This window comes from Cydia pomonella, chromosome 15 (assembly GCF_033807575.1).
Source record: "Cydia pomonella isolate Wapato2018A chromosome 15, ilCydPomo1, whole genome shotgun sequence".
NCBI lineage: Eukaryota > Metazoa > Arthropoda > Insecta > Lepidoptera > Tortricidae > Cydia > Cydia pomonella.
The window spans coordinates 13,068,447-13,083,980 of record NC_084717.1 but is presented as its reverse complement, the minus strand read 5'-3'; the positions used below and the strand labels follow the sequence as shown (position 1 = coordinate 13,083,980).

Below are 15,534 nucleotides of genomic sequence, written 5' to 3'. Positions count from 1 at the left end.
ATGTAGGAAGACTGTGTTGCTGAAAAATATTGCTTCTATAATAGGCCTAGTTGGTAGTGACCCTGCTGAAGAAGCAGGAGGTCCCGGGTTCTATTTTAAACCTGGTAAGGGCATTTATTTGTGTGCTTATCACAGATATTTGTTCCTGAGTTATGAATGTTTTCTATGAATTTAAGTAGTTAGTTCGTGTCATCTACGATGTCGGGCAGATTTGTCAAATCCAACATGACATTATGAGTCATCACACGCGTCTTCGTGAATGACACGATCTATATCTGTATATATCTATTTTTATGTATCGTCTAATAGGACTAGGTCGTTTTGTGTAAGAATGGCCCATAATATTTATTTATTTATTATATTGGCGTGGCGTTATAATTTATAATACCTCATGTATATAGCTTATCGATTTCCACTGGCCTGATCACTGCCAATTAAAGAAATGATTCTAATCTTGATGTTAAAGCAACTTAGCTTGTTTGCGGAAAGGTACGGTTCTAAGATCCGCTACTGTACTAACAATAAAGTTATTTTCGAAACATTATTGAAGGCATCAGCTACTTATTTACCTAGGTTACATCCAACGGACTAGTTACTTCTTTTATGAAGATGATTAATGAATGTGTCTCAGCGACCCAAAAAGGGTCTTGGCCTCCGAAACAAAAGCACATCACTTTTCCCGATCCTGGGGGCCTACCGCGAAAACCGAAATTAGCAATTTGCGGGGATTTTTCTCTTTTACTCTTACTAGGACATAATTAGAGTGACAGAGAAAAATGCTCGCACTTGACGAACTTCGATTTTCGCGGTTATAGCCCTGCGCCGCTTCCTGAAAATTATCGGCTTAGAGCTGCCACAAGTCCGTTTCAACGCTGTCTCCCCGGCGGTATCTGGGTTATGAAAATGAAGATTAAGAAAAACTACGAGTATAAATAACTAACCTGTATCCTCGCTTCATTCAGCTTCGTGGTCCGCGCGAGCTCTTCTCTACAGTAAATGTCAGGGTAGTGTGATTTCGCGAATGCTGCTTCTAATTCTGCTAATTGTTCCTGTGCAACAAATTTTCATTTTAGTACTTTTATTAGAAGGCCAATGTGGGGAAGACCGTCTACAAGCTCTTTCGTCGCTTTAAACTCTTACTTTTGTACAGAGGTCTTCCCTGCAATCAATTTTATATGCCGATTCTCACCACATTGATTTTATATATTTTTAAATTATTCAGAAGTTTAGTAGATGTAAATTTGCTGATAAACGCCACGTCTAAGCGGTATTTATTTTGTATCGGCCGTAGTGTCTTAAATGTAGGGCAAATGGAATGTGTTTCAACTCTTGCTATACCGACAACTGCTTTGACATTGCCTATATACCATGCTAAACATTGCCTGGCTTGAAAAAACAGTGATTCTCTGTCAAATAGCTGTGTATGTCGTATTCCTCTTAACAGTTACTCTCTTCCCATTATTAAGAATGAAATAAAAATAGCGATTTGGTAGGATACCACTGTTTTTCAAGCCAGGCAATGTTTGGCATAGTTAGGTAATGCTATAGTTGTGACGTTCTGCCCACAGTAAACGGAGAACATTCTCGAGAATAGCACTCTGAAAGTTGACGGTACTCTGAAAGGTAACTTTGTGGATCAATGACAAATCATTCTGGCGGTCAAATAAAAAAAACATCATATCGACATCTGATCCGCAGAAATGTATTAAAAAGCCAATTGTATACCTGAATAAAGGCCCTCATGAGCATATAAATATGCCGTCTCCTTCTGGGCGTAGAGCACGAGGCTCTCGTAGGAGACATAGAAGTGATCCCCGCTTTTTGGGGCCGTCGTCAGTAGAACATGTTTAGGTGTAGTTAAGTACCTGTGTAAAGGTTATCCGATGCCAAAGCGGGCGTAGGACACGATGTCATCGTAGGGCTGTGCCCCGCGTGCTGGGGATCCAACGCGGGATATAGGTAGTGCTGACGTCAGTAGAACATGTTGAGGTGTAGTTAGTACCTGTGTAAAGGTTGTCCGATGCCGCCTCCTTGCGGGCGTAGGACACGATGCCGTCGTTGGGGTGTGCCCCGCGTGCTGGGGACCCAACGCGGGAGATAGTGCCGACGTCGCTCCCGATGTGCCGTTGTTCGCGCCGGGCTCCGGTTTTAACTTTTTGAAGGCGCCTTCAGCTGTAAATAATAGCCATGCTTGTAAATGGAATCAATACTGGTTGCTCAATGTCGAGCAGATGACTAGGCATCTCTGACTTTCAATTTCATACAATTAATAAGTAACATCTCTGCAATCTCCTTTGTAAAAAGAATTTCCATTGTAACAGCGTTATCAAACTGATACGGATACGCACGGCGCTCCGGTCTATGAACAGGACACTTATATAGCGATGAGGTACGTATATAGCGATGTCTTGCTCGGTCACCGGAATGGAGAGCGGATCTGCATTTAATTTTCACTTTAAACCTGACACCTGACAGTGGCCAACAAGTTTAATACCAATATGGCCGTAGAAATTAGTATGGATCATAATGTCAATAATCCCAATATATAAATGTCAAAACATGCCTCAGCTAATTCGGACCAGATTACCTACTTTTAGTATTTGTAATTAAATGCTTCAATAAAATATATCATGTGTCACTAAAGCATTGCTAACCTAACCGCTTTACCTACAAAATATGCTTGAACCCTAACCATCTGTACAGTGTATACAATCACGTTCACTCAGTCAAAGAAAGGTTTCTTATTTGCATAGGATCGATGGTTGGGCTAGGTCAAGTGCGCGCGTAATTGCGGCGCCTGGCTAAGTAATGCGGTTAAGTAATCCTGTCGGGAATTAGCATAGAGCCGCGCAGTGTGGGGAAACTGGACCGGGTTGCTGGGAAAGGAAAAATGGACTGGGTTTCGGGGATGTACAGACACTGGTGAATCAAAAAGGTATTTCACGAAAAGAACAAAGTAACTTGATTTTTAGTAAGTACATAATTGTAACTCTTGATGGACGTACAGTCAGCATCAATAGTATCGTCAAAACGTACAATTTTGCCTTTTCAACATAGCTTTGTTTACCGCGTTATGTTTCAGTAGAAGGGAAATTATATAACAAAAGTAAGTAGTTACAGATACACTTTCTTTTTAATCCTTGGTTTATATTATTAAAAGTTTGTCGGATTGCTGGCCACACTGGGCTATTGATTGACGCGTAGGTATCTAACTTCATTAACGCATCCAGCTGGCTGTGAGTGATCACGTGTTTTTTGGTGGGCCAAAATGGACCAAACACTTCGATGGCAGTTATATCGGTTTAGAAAAGTCCTACGCTTATATAAATTTTACTGTACATTTTATAAAGTTTAGAAACGATGTAGTCGAAATCTCAACACCTTATTTGTGTTAATTTTACAATTATGGTCGTGGGCAAAAGTCTTAAACATATTTGGGTATCAGTTTTAGACGTATCTTTACCCAGCACAATTATACCCTTAGGGTTATCATTCGTATGTTACAATTGACTTGATCATGCCCATAAAGTTGATAATTTGTAATACTCAGCTTGTACTCAGCTTTTTACCATATGGAAGCGATCAGTTGAGAAGGAGGCTGGCTCAACTGGAATCGGCTGGAAAGAGCTGGAAGTAGCCGCTCAGGATCGCTCCAAATGGAAAATTTTTCTACGAGCCCTCTGTCCCTAATGAGGGATAACAGGATTACATCATCACCCCTCAGCTTTTTAATTTCTTTGGATATGTGTGGATTGCTTGAGAAATATTATTTGAAACCACGTAAGCTTATAACTGGTTAAGATGGATGTTAATGGTGATTATAATCTACTAGCGTCCAAACTCACAACCATGAAAAAAAACTACCAAGCAGTTAGTATTAGGTTCTCTAACCTCAATTCTTAAGTTTTATTCGAGCTGTTTTCAAAATTTGAGTACTTAAGTTTTTTTTCACAACACCAGTACCCCTAGTGTAAATTTATTCGATAGCGAAACGTGACGTACGCGTTTACGTTAAGTCTTATTTTGTATGGGATTTTGAGTTTCCAAAACGTCCCGTTGCGCTGTTTCTAAATCCCATACAAAATGAGACTTAACGCAAACGCGTACGTCACGTCACGCTATCGAAAAAAATTACACTAGGGGTTCTGATCTTAAAGGTTCTCTTTATTTGTCAATGTAGAATTTTATTCACAAGAGTGTCAAAGTAATAACTTAATAAGATACAAATCGTTTTGTCATATTGGCCACTGGAATTGACTGGAAGTGATGATTTTGAATGTTAAATATTTTATCTACACGCATATCATAAACCCTCTATGATGCCTTCAAAATCTGTAAATAATGCCCAACATTACGATAAGCTGTTTTGTTATAACAAATTTCTTATCTGTGATGATGTTGTAATTGCTTCATAACTAAATCAATATCGATTTGGTTATGATATCAAATTTGGAACATCTCTGAAGAAAAAACCATTTGACCTCTATTATAATATCAGTCGAGATGCCTTTTGTTCGAAATGAAATGTCAATTGCATACAATTTTGACATATCTCGCATGTTAGTTCGTATCGAATGATACGGAAATAGGCCCCCGACTCTAGTTTGGCTCTGAATTAATGTTATATTGTATGTCTATGGAATTAATAAAAAAAACTACGAATGCGTGACATGCGTGAAAAAAGTTTCCATTTGCCGCCATTTGACGTACTGTTTATCTTTGAATTAGTTTGAAGTATATAATGAATATGTTTTGTTGTTATTAAAGTAACTATGGGCGATAAAAATATTTCGGTAACGTAGCCACATATTCACGAGTTCCGCCAAGAGAGCAACGATGCCCTGTAATTTGGGTTAGTGAATATATCATAGCAAGTTTATAATGTGTGTGTTTATAAAATAGTGAATGTAACTGAACATCATTAGGCATTAAACCCACACTCGTGTATTTTAATGCCTTTTATTATGTAGCAGTCACATAAACTACTATAATCTTACGGTTAGTATTGCTCGCGTCGCGTGAGAAATTGATGTGTCACTCTGGAGCAGTTTGTTTAACCCTCGTGCACAAATTAGCATGAGTAACAACTTAACAACAACTTTGCCCCCTGTAAAACATGTACTTATTTATTGGCATGGTGATATGAATTAAATATGATAACAACGTGTTAAAATACTTTTTTACAAGGGATTCGCTCATTCATATCTTCATTACTTGGAGTTGAACCAGAAACGGTTATGACGAAGTTTAAAATCAAACCCGTGTCATATTTTGTCGTAATAAATTCACGATTGAGGTCGCTCGGTCAGTGCCATCAATTTTCTAGCAGTCCTTTCTAATTGTGTTGCTTTCTAACTTCAAAGGTTAAACGTTTCCCTGAAAAATCCCCATATTGGCGACATAATCGGTTTAGCTTCGGTTTCTCTGAGCTTCGAATTAAGAGGGGGAAATTTTAAAAGCACCGTTGGAGGTCGGTTTAGCAAGTATTCATGCATTCCCTTTGACGGTGTCCCAGCTACTTACTAATTAACAGGCAGCTAAGTGTTTGCGTCCGCGGTAAACGGGCCTTTTAACGTTTAAAAGGCTTTTTTTAGCCGCTTCTATGTTTTAGGCGCTTTGACGTCGAATATGGTTGCGACATTTTTGCATTTTTTCCATTAGAGATTTTTAGATTTTGTTTCGGGCTCGCCGATATTTCAACGTTTTTATAACGTTCTAATTATGTCGAATAAACGAGAAAACCTATAATGAAACGGTACGAGTAAGATGAAGTGCTGTAAAAAAAATACAGTGGTCATACATTGATTGTGGTCAACAGATTGAACACTATTAACCAGTTTTACTACAGCTTGTGTAATACCTACTCACATTCTATGTATCATTTTACCGAACCAGCTTAGACCCTATATTTTTTAAATTCGCCGCTGTTTCGTGATGGAATTAAGTCAAAATAAATAATAAAAGAATTTTCGACACTCTCCAAGCCTTACACCTAAACTGCATAAGAAGTCCTAGACTCCCAAAATCATAGTCACAAATAAATAAAAATAATGCGAAAATTGAAAACGAGGGTGGTCCATAGTGACAAAGTCAAGTGTTCACTGTTCACAGAATGGAAACATTTGTTCGGAGGCGTAACAGATTCAGTGCAACGTGTCATTAGGGCGCTGATCCCTAATTATGACGATTGACAGGGCGCCATCTGCGGTGTCGGGTCGCTAAACACCGGCTTTGCTGAAAGTTGAGATGTTTTAATGTTTCTAGTATATTTTCATTGTTTTTTTTATAGTGGAGTACTTTTGACGCACTAACTTAGGCTTGAAGGTGAATTTTACTGAAACCCTTTTTACAGTGTTAATCATTTCTTCTAAAATTTAATTGTTCCTTTGAATGACTTCGGTTATAGACAAATCAATTAAAGTGTCAATGAGAATTAGTCCTAAAATAATTATGTACGTCCTTTATTTTGTCGATTTCGCAAAATATTATTTAAAAACGTAAGTACCTCAGATACTTCTTTACTATTGGAGAGGGGGAAGTTTGTGATATGTGTAAAAAAATTAAAGACATGTTGGTGAAGAATTAGTTTATGCAAAAAAAATCGAGATAGAAATTCATTTACTCAAAAAAAAGAATATTTAAAATCCGGTGCTGTTAAGGTAAAATTTGTCGTTAAGATGAAAGTTGTCACAAGTAAATGATTTTTTTTTCCTGTTAGTAATGTTTTTAAGCCTTTTATTCAGTATAACATATGAAGCTATATTATGTCGCAATAAAGTTCGCAAAATGTTATCAAAATTAGTCTGCTTACAAAAAAAAATCTACAAATTAAATTTAGCTACGTACACTTACCCGTAGAATGTGGGTAAGTGTGCGCATTTTGAGCTGATTTAATTAAAACGATTTTTCTCCGGAGTGTCAAGATTTTATTAGTTATTTCTTGATTTAATTATTACCTTAATAAATGCTTTACCTGATACATATATTCATTTCCCTTCCATACTTATTGTTTAATTTTAATACTAGTTTGAAAATAAAAGTGCGCACACTTGCCCCACATGACTCTACTAATAAGCCTACTGAGAAGTCATTTTTAGTAGGACGATCATAAGATGGTGTAATATGACTGTCAGTAATTCGTTTAAAAAAGTTTATCATTTTTAATTTCTAATAAAAATTGGCGGTCTTATACGAAATACGAATAAAAATTATCAGCTATCAGGTGATCCATATTTTTTTAGATATTACCCAGGGTCGATTCTTAACATTAAAAAACGTTCATAATGCACCGTTACACACTCAACAATTAAAGTACCCTTAAAATGTTCTACTATTTTACTTAGGAAGACTAATTTTAAAACATCCTATTTCATACCCCGCTTCGTTTCTAAATTCAACTTTGTGTTTATCTGAACTAAGTCCTCTTTTGGAGACACGAAAAATGCGACATTAAAAAAACTGTCGTCATTTGCACTAGATTCCGCTCAACATGAATCGCAATCAAAATACAATCGCAGTGGCACCCCGGGCGCTCGGGCCCCCGGCCGGCTCCGGGGGTCCATATGTTATCACATGTTAATAGATTTGTAATCGGCGCAAATGCCACAAATCCCCGTCATTGGGATGCTGATGATAAAGAATTGCGATAATAAGTTTGAATTGAAGTTCTAAACTGTTGGGGCGCAACGTTTTTATGTTGGCGACACTATGAAGTCATTTCATTGATGCTGGACTTTTATCATATAAAAGCCTTTTTATTAGATTAACAATTTAAATGAATACAAAAATGAAGGCTTTATTAAAATAAATATGGACAGGTTATTTAAAAATTTGCGGTTAAAGTGTTCAAAACATGTTCAGCACAGCACGGGGTCGATTCGACGGACCTCGGATACCAATGCGAAGATGGTATAATATGATGCTATAATCACTCAGATTTTATTAAATCATTCAGATTTTAAAATGCTTATTTTTATGTGTTTATTATTAAGTAGGTTAAGTTGAACATATTATTGCTGACTAGTTGCTTGCTCAAGGAATAATGTAAGAAAGAGAGGCATTTGGCTCAGTCATCATTTTTATTTATTTGCTAATTGCTATATTTGACGATACCTAACATTAGACTCTTAAATAAAAATATTACTCACACACAAAATACTAACCTATTTTATATTTTTAAATGTTATCACATCAAAATTCGTATTTTCTTATAATCAAAATAGTCCTTGGTGCAAAAAGTGAACATATTTTGTCAGCCAGCTGATTCCAAAGGGTGCTTTGATGTGTATAATTACAATAGGTTTAGCGGATTGTCGCCCGGTGCGGTGCGTGGGGCGCACAATCGCCACTCCATTATGTCGAGTGGGTGCTAAGCATGGGATTTATTATGCGAATATTAGGGGTTTTTAGTTACAGTTAATACAAGTAGGTAAGAGAGATAAAAAATACGGAATCTAGATTTTTGAAATACTATCCCTTCTTCTGTCTTGTTAATTGAGAAAATCATCAATTGATTAAAAATAAATCAAATAATTATATTGTATTTAATTTTTAATCATTACAGGGATGCCACTGACCACTTATGGATTAAGTTCCACGTAAATGTTTCATTTTTTTAAAGCTATCTTGGACATAAAAGCTATATTTATTTTAATTTTTGTGGTAAAATATGTTTTATATTAGGTAGTAAAAATTGTTTGGTTTATGATTTTATATACAACAAATAGGATTTATCGACCCTTTCTAATAAATGATCCCTCCTGCAAAAGAATAATTAAAAGGAAAGCAGATGGACCAGCAACTGACCAGTCCATTTAGTTATGGCTCGACTGATTTCGACACACGCCTACCCAAAAAAAAAATAGGCTCAACTAATCCATTACAAGGGAACCCTTCTGCGTACACGCACGCAGGTGAACCGCGCACGCGTCTCGCACGCGCCAGGAATTAGCGCACATGCATATTTTGCAGTCATCTTAGCCTGAATTGATTTCAAAGTAGAGATAACAATGATTTTCGAATAGGTATCCGTTGTAAGGGATGTGACGTGCGAATCGGATGCAGTGTGCCATGCGCCTATTAAATTACAAAGTCTTTTTGATTTAGCTGGAGTCCCATACGCAAAGAGAGATTTATTAGGTATTAAACACATATTATTTCATAATTTTGGGCATAGGTACGATCAGTAAGTAAGTAAATCTATACATACCTACTTAATATCGCGATATTCGATGAACCTGTTACACCACGCCGTGCGCCGTGATCTCGATGTGCTTAGAACGTGTATATCAAAGAAGTTACCGAAAATTAAACTTATCATTTATATCGGTTAAATGAATATTGTTGTAATAATTTTCTATCCTCATTTTATTTTGCTAACTAAGCATACTCGTAAACTATGTATATTTATTTATTTAATCTTTATTGCACAAAAGAAAACCTTATAGTACAAAAGGCGGACTTAATGCCATGAGGCATTCTCTACCAGTCAACCTTTAGGCAAAGCAGAGAGATTGTGGGCGGTGCTACTTTAACAACAACAACCAAATATAATACAATAACATACCATACATACATAAATATACATACTTATATTTCTTATAATATATACATAAATAACGACAAAACATATAGATATATGTATAGATGGTAGGATCATAATTATATATGTGCTATACGCGTGCGCCCGTGAGGGACAGATCATACGCAATGCGACAAAATTAAAAACACCTTTTAATATTCCTCACAACATACCAACAACAACCAATGTAATTTGGTCGGGTTCATTGTTACCCACCATAAAAAACAGTGGGCAACAAAAATCGACTATGTCACTTCGGACTTTTTAAAACTGGGAATGACAAGTGCGACTATGACTAGGACAAACAAGAATAACGCTTTCTCTGCTACTCTTACTGAAAGTTCCGTAAGAGCATCTCGTTCATCTCCCCGCTCCCCCATTTCATCTCTATATTATCTTTATGATATACACACAATCACAGCTAGATAACATAATGTATGGTGCAGTGCATGATATAATAAATATAATAATGGAGACAATTATCTGAGTTATTCCGGCTAAAAAAAGAATCCATTTGTTAAACGGACATTTGTTAATTATATTTATCTAATGATTAAACCGGAAAGATATAACGTTAAATGGTTATTAAATATGTTAGTTATCCATGTGATTTTGTCAGCGGTAACTGCGGTTGTGCGCGAGAAATGTCTGGTTAATTTATTATTGTGCAATTAACTTACCTGATCAAAATGCAGAGTTTAATTTGTAGACATGCTTTTATATCTATTGTTTTTGGTAAGTAGTTTATATTTTCCGTAATGCGTCAGTAATCGTGCTATATTTGATGATACTTAATAAAGTGGTCTACCTCCACTCCACTTAGGTAATTGAGTTAACTTTTAAAATCTATTTTTATTGTGTTTTACCAAAAATGTTTGCTTCGACTGGTCTTGGCGTGTAAAGAGTCCAAGGGATATTTTTGACCCTATTTACTTAGTTTGTTATTTGGTCATTCTGTAAAACTGAAAATTGTTTTTTTTTGTACAAAACACAGATGACTGTGGTACAAAACCAATTTAGTTTTGTTTTATGTTCAGTACAGTACTGATAATTTATTTAATTTAAATAAAATAAATATTTGGGGACAATCTTACACAGATTGACCTAGCCCGAAACCCCAAACAAACCAAAGCTTGTACTATGGGTACTAGGCGACAATATATGTACATACATAAATAGATCATCACACAAATAAATTCCCTTACCTGATTCGAACACGGGACCATCGGCTTCATAGACAGGGTTATTACCCATTAGGCCAGACATTCATTTAATTATAATGCCTTTCGAGCTTTGTGATTACATGCAAAGTACGTATTCAAATATTACTAACAAGTATGGAAGATTCTTAATATTCTTCCAATATAAAGATGTCAAATTGATTGTCTACAGGAAGTTTGATGACGACAACTACAGTACAGGCTCAGCTATTTGTTGGCTCTCTTCTCGGAAATAACCAGGACAGTAATAACAACAATCCCAACATACCACTCATTGGCGCCCTAGGCCTAGGATCAAACAATAATCAAAATACATTGAACAGTAACTACAATCAATATTCAAATAACTACCCTAACAATAATAATGCAAATAGAGGTTTACTATCAGTCCTAGGAGGTAATACAAATGCTAATAGACCGAACACCAACAACTTAAATAATTTCAATCGTAATACGAACACAGGCCAAACCAATCCGAATAATAATGTAAACGACATAAAGAACCAAATGAGAGAAGCCGAGAAACTATTGGAAAGGTTGAAGGAACTAAATAGGTTGAAAGAACAGCAAAAGTTGGAAAGAGAAAAAGAAAGTCAAGGACAAGGTACGGGCAGTGATAATAAAAAAACAGATAGTAATGACAATGAAAATATAAATATAAAGGATGACCATGAGAAAACGGGTGTTCTGAAGTCATTGACGAAGAAAAAGTTTTACTTTATGGTGATGCCGGTTGTGCCAGAAAATGAAGCGGTGAAATATGAGCAAACTGTGTATTATCAGGACTGAGGTTTTTAAGTGATAATAATATTTTGTCGGTCAAAGTTAAAGCTTTAAAATCTTAAGACAAAAGTGTTTCATACACCTAGTCAGTCAGTCTATACAGGTAGTCCTCATTCATATTAACATCATTGAAAACATTTTAAGAAATTTTGAATTTATTTTTATTAATTACTACAGGATTATTTTTCATAATGTTAGCCTAAATAGTAAAGTGTAATTAACAAGTTTCATTTTGTTAAACTGTTAATGATTAGGAAACTGAAGTAGTAGCGCCCATGTATTGACATTATTTATACATAAATTTGTTGGTTTAACTTTATTATAACGTTTAATCTAAAACGCACGTACCATTTCATCGTAACTAAAAGCTAACCCTTTGTTAATTTCAACTGTGTTCCGAAACTGCGAAACTTGCGATAGTTTGTGGTAAAAACTGAAGGCGTACGCGGTCACGTCCGTTGTTAGCTGTCCGGGAACGCGGCACGGTGTTCGTGCACATTATTGTTATTCATTGAAACTTGTGTTTTCTTTAATTTATTTGTTGGGCATAAAAAAGGTAATTGTTAGTAATTTACGAAGCACATAAGTATCTTTCTTTTTTAATGACAGCTTTAAGACGCTTGCTTTGCCTCAGCAAGCTGCACCAAAGCCTATGTTCTGTGTTGTATGCATACTGCATTTAGGATGAATGTTCATTCCTTAAATACGTATAGTTTGGGTAGCACGTATTTTCAATGTTATCCCGTTATTCCCGAAAAGTAGTCCCATATTTCACAGGTTCCACTTTTTCCGACCCTTAATATGTAGGCATGTCAAAACAGCAGTATCATGTATAATTGAAGTGTTTTATTTTACCGGGTAGAATATGGCGCATTTTTTATCTAATTAAACGATATTTCAGATGATATTTCATTGTAATTAAAAGCCCAACTCTTTGCTTGAGCTTTGCTTAATTTCCAACAAGGTATGTTCTGAAATAATTTGTTCTAAAAACTTACAATAATTTGTGCTAGATATAATATAATATTAAAGTGTTTCTTTTCACTAAGCATAATATGATTCATTTATAATTCACGATGTTTTTAATCCATAGCTTATTATAATATTCTTTTTTATTATAAGAAAAAAGCAACACTTTGCTAAGTCATTGCTTAATTTCAACAAGGCATGTCCTGAACTGCGAAACTTGCAATAGTTTGTGCTACAAAGTGAAGGTGCACGCGGTCACGTTCGCCATTGTTAGCTGTCCGGGTACTGCGCGGTACGTGTCTGTGCGCGCCTTTATTTCTCTCCCGGTAAACCTGTGTCGAATTTGTTATTCGTTGGCTGCCATTTTCTACGATTAGAATGGATTGACGGGGATGGGAATAGTTTCAGGGTTTTTTGAAAGAGTTTTCGTACCTCTTGGCCATGGAAGTATTTAGATGAAGGTATTCTATAATAATTTATATAGGTATATAAATGCGTATGTCCTGACTGACTGACTCATCAACGCAGGGTTAAAACTACAAATGCTACGAAGATGGATCAAGTTATATTAATGTCTACAAGAAATAAGAAGCGATACTGAAGAATTCAACCCCTGTGAGAGTTAAAAAGGGGATGAAAGTTTGTGAGTGATATAAGTTTTATTTTAAGTTAGGAACTTGAAACTTCGTAGCAAGATCTAATGTTAGAATATCAGAAAAGTGATATGAAATATCATCCCAAGAGGGAGTTGAAATGGGGTTGAAAGTTTGTATCAGATACGAATATTATTTTTGTGTGATTTTAAACTTTGTAGGAAGACACAATATAAGAAAACAAAAAATATTAGGACGTAGTTAAAGGAAAAGGATCCAATCCACAAAAATACCAAAACATGAGTTAAGTGTACCAGGCAAGCCTTTAATGTGTATATTTTCATTCAGCAAAAAAGCACTGAGCTCACATAGCGTTTTCATATTTTAATCCACATCGGATACCATCCCCCATGTATGAAAGATTAAAAATGATATTCACCAATAAGTATTCAATACTCTTGGTACCTTGTTGTAAAATTAGGCTAGTGACAGGACTGGTTTATATAAATTTCAACAAGAAAAATCCAAACTGCTTGGAATCTTTTTGAGAAAATGCAATGAATACTATTCATCCTAAATATATATCAACAAAACTGATCCAACCCATTTGGATCGTTTTTGAGAAACTAATTTGACGATGTGTACATAATTTAGCTAAACAACAAAAACGATTCAGCAAACTTGGATCACATTTGTGGAATTCTTGTTATTCCAGCATTGGTGTGTCAGTAAACAACAAAAACGATTCATGTTAAATATATTAACTTTACTTTAGGCTGACTTTTTAAATTTAAACAGCTTTATACTTAACCTAAAAGGCAGTTTTACTACTATGACAGGCTAATTTTGATTTTTTTGCTTTATATGTCGACTTGGATCGTAATTCATAAACAAATTAAATAGATGAGGAAAAATAACAGAAATAATTCAAACTGAATCATTTTTGCAGGTTTAAATTAACTTGTACTTATATTCAGGGTCAAACATCAAAGTCGATTTAAGTTACTTGGATCTTTTTTGATAATTTACTCCAGGTATAGTTTCATAGTGGCCAATTAATCAACGGAGAAGATCTAGTTTACATGAATACGTTATAGGGATTTTTTTTAAATGGTAATACAATGCTAAATTTTAATAACGATCCATGTTAATTATATTGTTCATAAAAAAATTTGCTTTTACTATTAATTTTGTTAATACGTTGCTGGTATTAATAATGTTATAGTAATTATAATTTTGAAACTTTAGAACTACATTGAGAAAAAGGTAAAAGGTAGGCCTCTAGCCATCTCTGAAACTGATTTTTAACTATTGTGGCAAATACCTCAAGCAAAGTTGGATGATTTAAGATCGATGTTGGATCTTATCCCAAGGGACTACCTACCGTTTTACTATTCTCTTCGAGGAAATTCCACGTTTGAAGAAGACATAGAAGACTATACAGGGCCTGTTGACTTTGAAACTGAAGATCCTGAAGCAGAATGCATAGTACCTAATATAGATACAGATTAAAATACATATCTCGTGTATAACATTCAGACTGATTTTTTATGTAAACGATTAGTGATTATAAGAGGCTTTTATTATCGTTAAACAGAAGTGATCTCAATTCTGTTAATACTCAATACTTTGATAAGCTATTACATTGTTTTTTTAATAGTTTTTTATATTTTCTTGGTGATTTTCTCGTTTTTTTTTTTTCCAATTTATTGGGATGAATCCTTATTGCCTATTTAAAATGAAAAAAGGTTACATGGAAAAAGTATTTTCTCAAAATGGATCCAACCCCACATTTAGTTAAATATCTCAAGAAATACGACATTAAACTAAATCGTTTATGTACAGAATCTTAAAACACGTCAAAACTCATGTTTCATCCAAATAAGTATTATGGGAAAAGTGAATCAGTAATGAGGAATACCATTTCTAACTTTAAACCTCCATAACTTTTGCTCATCTCGCTGTGGATTGAATCCTTTTCCTTTAACTGCGTCCATTTTAGTGTTTTTGTCTTCCAAGGAGGTTAAAAAGGGGTTGAGATATATTTCTAGAGAGTTGAGAGGAAGTTGAAAGTTTTTATCGAAAATATAAATTATTTTGAGTGAGAAATTTGATTCTTTGTAGAATGACATTGTGACAGATAAATGTTATGTGTTGTCAAATTATTAACCCAACTGCTACGTTTTGCAGCACGATGTTCGGGTAGCGTAACAACAACCAATATAAAAAATCACTCCAACAAAGTTGCGTGCAACAGCTAGTAGTTAAATATGGCTTAAACGCAGCGATTTGCGTTTTCTTTTACATGTAAGTAACAAAAGTATCTAAAAACTATAAACTATAAAATAAGTTTTAAGTAAGTACTTTATTGCATCGTAAATGTAACTAA

The 15,534-nt window shown here is 35.1% G+C and overlaps 2 protein-coding genes across 2 annotated transcripts in view; one reads left to right on the top strand and one right to left on the bottom strand.

Moving 5' to 3' along the window:
* The window catches only part of LOC133525908 (homeobox protein aristaless-like 4), a 53,441-nt gene that overhangs the window by 31,018 nt on the left and 6,889 nt on the right, over positions 1 to 15,534 (bottom strand). Inside the window, exons 2-3 of the mRNA XM_061862325.1 lie at positions 2,003 to 2,172; positions 942 to 1,049 (exon numbers count right to left, since the gene is read on the bottom strand). Of these exons, the coding sequence (XP_061718309.1) occupies positions 942 to 1,049; positions 2,003 to 2,172 (278 nt within the window). The remainder of the gene's footprint in view (positions 1 to 941; positions 1,050 to 2,002; positions 2,173 to 15,534) is intronic.
* LOC133525911 (GATA zinc finger domain-containing protein 15-like) lies at positions 9,678 to 12,631 on the top strand. Its single transcript, XM_061862329.1, has 2 exons — positions 9,678 to 10,315; positions 10,973 to 12,631. The coding sequence occupies exons 1-2, from the start codon at positions 10,270 to 10,272 to the stop codon at positions 11,587 to 11,589; spliced, it is 663 nt and encodes a 220-aa protein (XP_061718313.1). The 5' UTR covers positions 9,678 to 10,269; the 3' UTR covers positions 11,590 to 12,631.

Coding starts and splice junctions, on each gene's coding strand:
- LOC133525911 (XM_061862329.1), top strand. CDS start 10,270: ATGCAGAGTTTAATTTGTAGACATGCTTTTATATCTATTGTTTTTG. Junction 10,316..10,972: donor TTTTATATCTATTGTTTTTG/GTAAGTAGTTTA, acceptor GATTGTCTACAG/GAAGTTTGATGACGACAACT.